Source organism: Mus pahari, chromosome 14 (assembly GCF_900095145.1).
Source record: "Mus pahari chromosome 14, PAHARI_EIJ_v1.1, whole genome shotgun sequence".
NCBI classification, from domain to species: domain Eukaryota; kingdom Metazoa; phylum Chordata; class Mammalia; order Rodentia; family Muridae; genus Mus; species Mus pahari.
This window is the reverse complement of record NC_034603.1, coordinates 65,580,013-65,581,829: the sequence shown is the minus strand read 5'-3', so window position 1 is coordinate 65,581,829 and position 1,817 is coordinate 65,580,013. Positions and strand designations below refer to the sequence as shown.

General features: G+C 39.3%; 1 protein-coding gene across 4 annotated transcripts in view; it reads left to right on the top strand.

Annotated features, from left to right (window-relative positions):
• The window catches only part of Med1 (mediator complex subunit 1), a 43,395-nt gene that overhangs the window by 30,792 nt on the left and 10,786 nt on the right, over window positions 1-1,817 (top strand). For all 4 annotated transcript variants that reach the window (XR_003845135.1, XM_021214031.2, XM_021214029.2 and 1 more), the window contains exon 14: window positions 581-782. Coding sequence is in view for 3 of the 4 variants with exons in the window: in XM_021214031.2 (XP_021069690.1) it covers window positions 581-782 (202 nt within the window). In the remaining variant the exon portion in view is untranslated. The remainder of the gene's footprint in view (window positions 1-580; window positions 783-1,817) is intronic.

Here is a 1,817-nt window from a genome sequence, read left to right as displayed (position 1 = left end):
CTCACTCTGTAGACCAGGCTGGCCTCAAACTCAGAAATCCACCTGCCTCTGCCTCCCAAGTGCTGGGATTAAAGGCATGTGCCACCACGCCCGGTGCTCGTGTAAATTTCTAAGGTGGTTTTTGTTTTAGCTAAGTTAGGAATTCATCTCAATAATACATTCATAAACAGGTATCTTTTAGCTAAAGAATAACTAGTTGGCGCCGAGCGTGATGGTGCAAGCCTTTAATCCAGCACTTGGGAGGCAGAGGCAGGCGGATTTCTGAGTTTGAGGCCAGCCTGGTCCTCACGAAGTGAGTTCCAGGACAGCCAGGGCTACACAGAGAAATCCTGTCTGGAAAAACAAACAAACAAACAAACAAACAACAAAAAAAAAAGAAAGAAAGAAAAGAAAAAGAAAAGAAAAAAAAAAAAAAGAATAACTAGTTGGCATTCATAACATCAGTTGAAAGAGGTCTGTATAGATAGGTGATGTTTACTATGTCCCATACTTAGGTTTTCCTCCTGCCCAGTGCAGGACAGTTTGTGACTTGGTACACTGGTGAGTAAATAGCATTCCTTTGCATTCCTCTCTTGCCTAGGCTCTTCCAGGTCAGCAGCACTGCTATTTTCTCAATAAAGATGCTCCTCTTCCTGATGGTCAAAGCCTGCAGGGGACACTGGTCAGCAAAATCGCCTTCCAGCACCCTGGCCGAGTCCCTCTTCTCTTGAATATGGTCAGACACCAAGTGGCCTATAACACTCTAATCGGAAGCTGTGTCAAAAGGACGATTTTAAAAGAAGGTACTCTCTTTCCTTCTGATCACCTTACTGGGAGATAGGTGCTCACTTCTCCAGGGGTTCTGTTCACTGAAATACACAGATAGCTTTAGAGACCACGGGTGTTTGATTCCACACCCAGAGCAAAAGAAGTAGAATGTCATCGTAAACAAAACAAACACAATTAAGAATTTAGTTTAGTCACCACACGTTATTTTGATGGAACTAATTTGTTACAATTGGCGTTTATAGTAAAAATCATTGCTACAGGTGTGTGTGTGTGTATGTGTCTGTGTGTCTAAAGCAGTTCTCTGGTTTTACATTCTGTTTCTTGTTGTCTGAAACTTCAGCTAATAGATACTGTCTTGTCTATGAGACTTAACAGTATCTGTTGATTTGTTTTTAGTCTTGAGATGGGCTTACTGTGAGACTTGAATTCATTGTTTTACAGGTTAGTCTTGAAGTTAGGTGATCCTCCTGCTTCAGCCTCTCATGTGTTAACATTAAGGTTTACCCTTCCTTATCACTTCTTCTAAATAGTGTCATAAATAGCCAGTGTGTATTTGTCTAAATACTACAGTTTAGGTTATTATGTGTGGTAGATTTAGCCTTTAAAATACCGTCCCAGTCCACCCCATTCTTTATAGAATTTGGTCATATATCTTTACAAGTCTAAGATCTATGACCCTTTCTTTTTCTGTCTGGATTTTAAAGAGATACTTTTTTTTTTTTTTTTTTAAGACAATTGGCTACTTGAAGCTTGGATGCAAATTTTGGCTACTCACACATTGATCAGTTAGTTTTTATCCTAGGTCATATATATTCTAGTGATGGTTATTATCAGCAGAAGTTTTACGCAACAAGAAACAGAAAGTAAATCCACAGAACTGCTTTAAAAAATGGTTTCGAGATAGGTATCCGGATACCCCTAGACAAGATTGAACTGGGTATTCAGGTAAAGCTGCTCTTTTTTTTTTTTTTTTTTTTTTTTTTTTTTTGACAGGTTTTCTATTTGTACCATGCTTTCTTTCCAGCCTCTTCCTGGCCTCACTACTACTG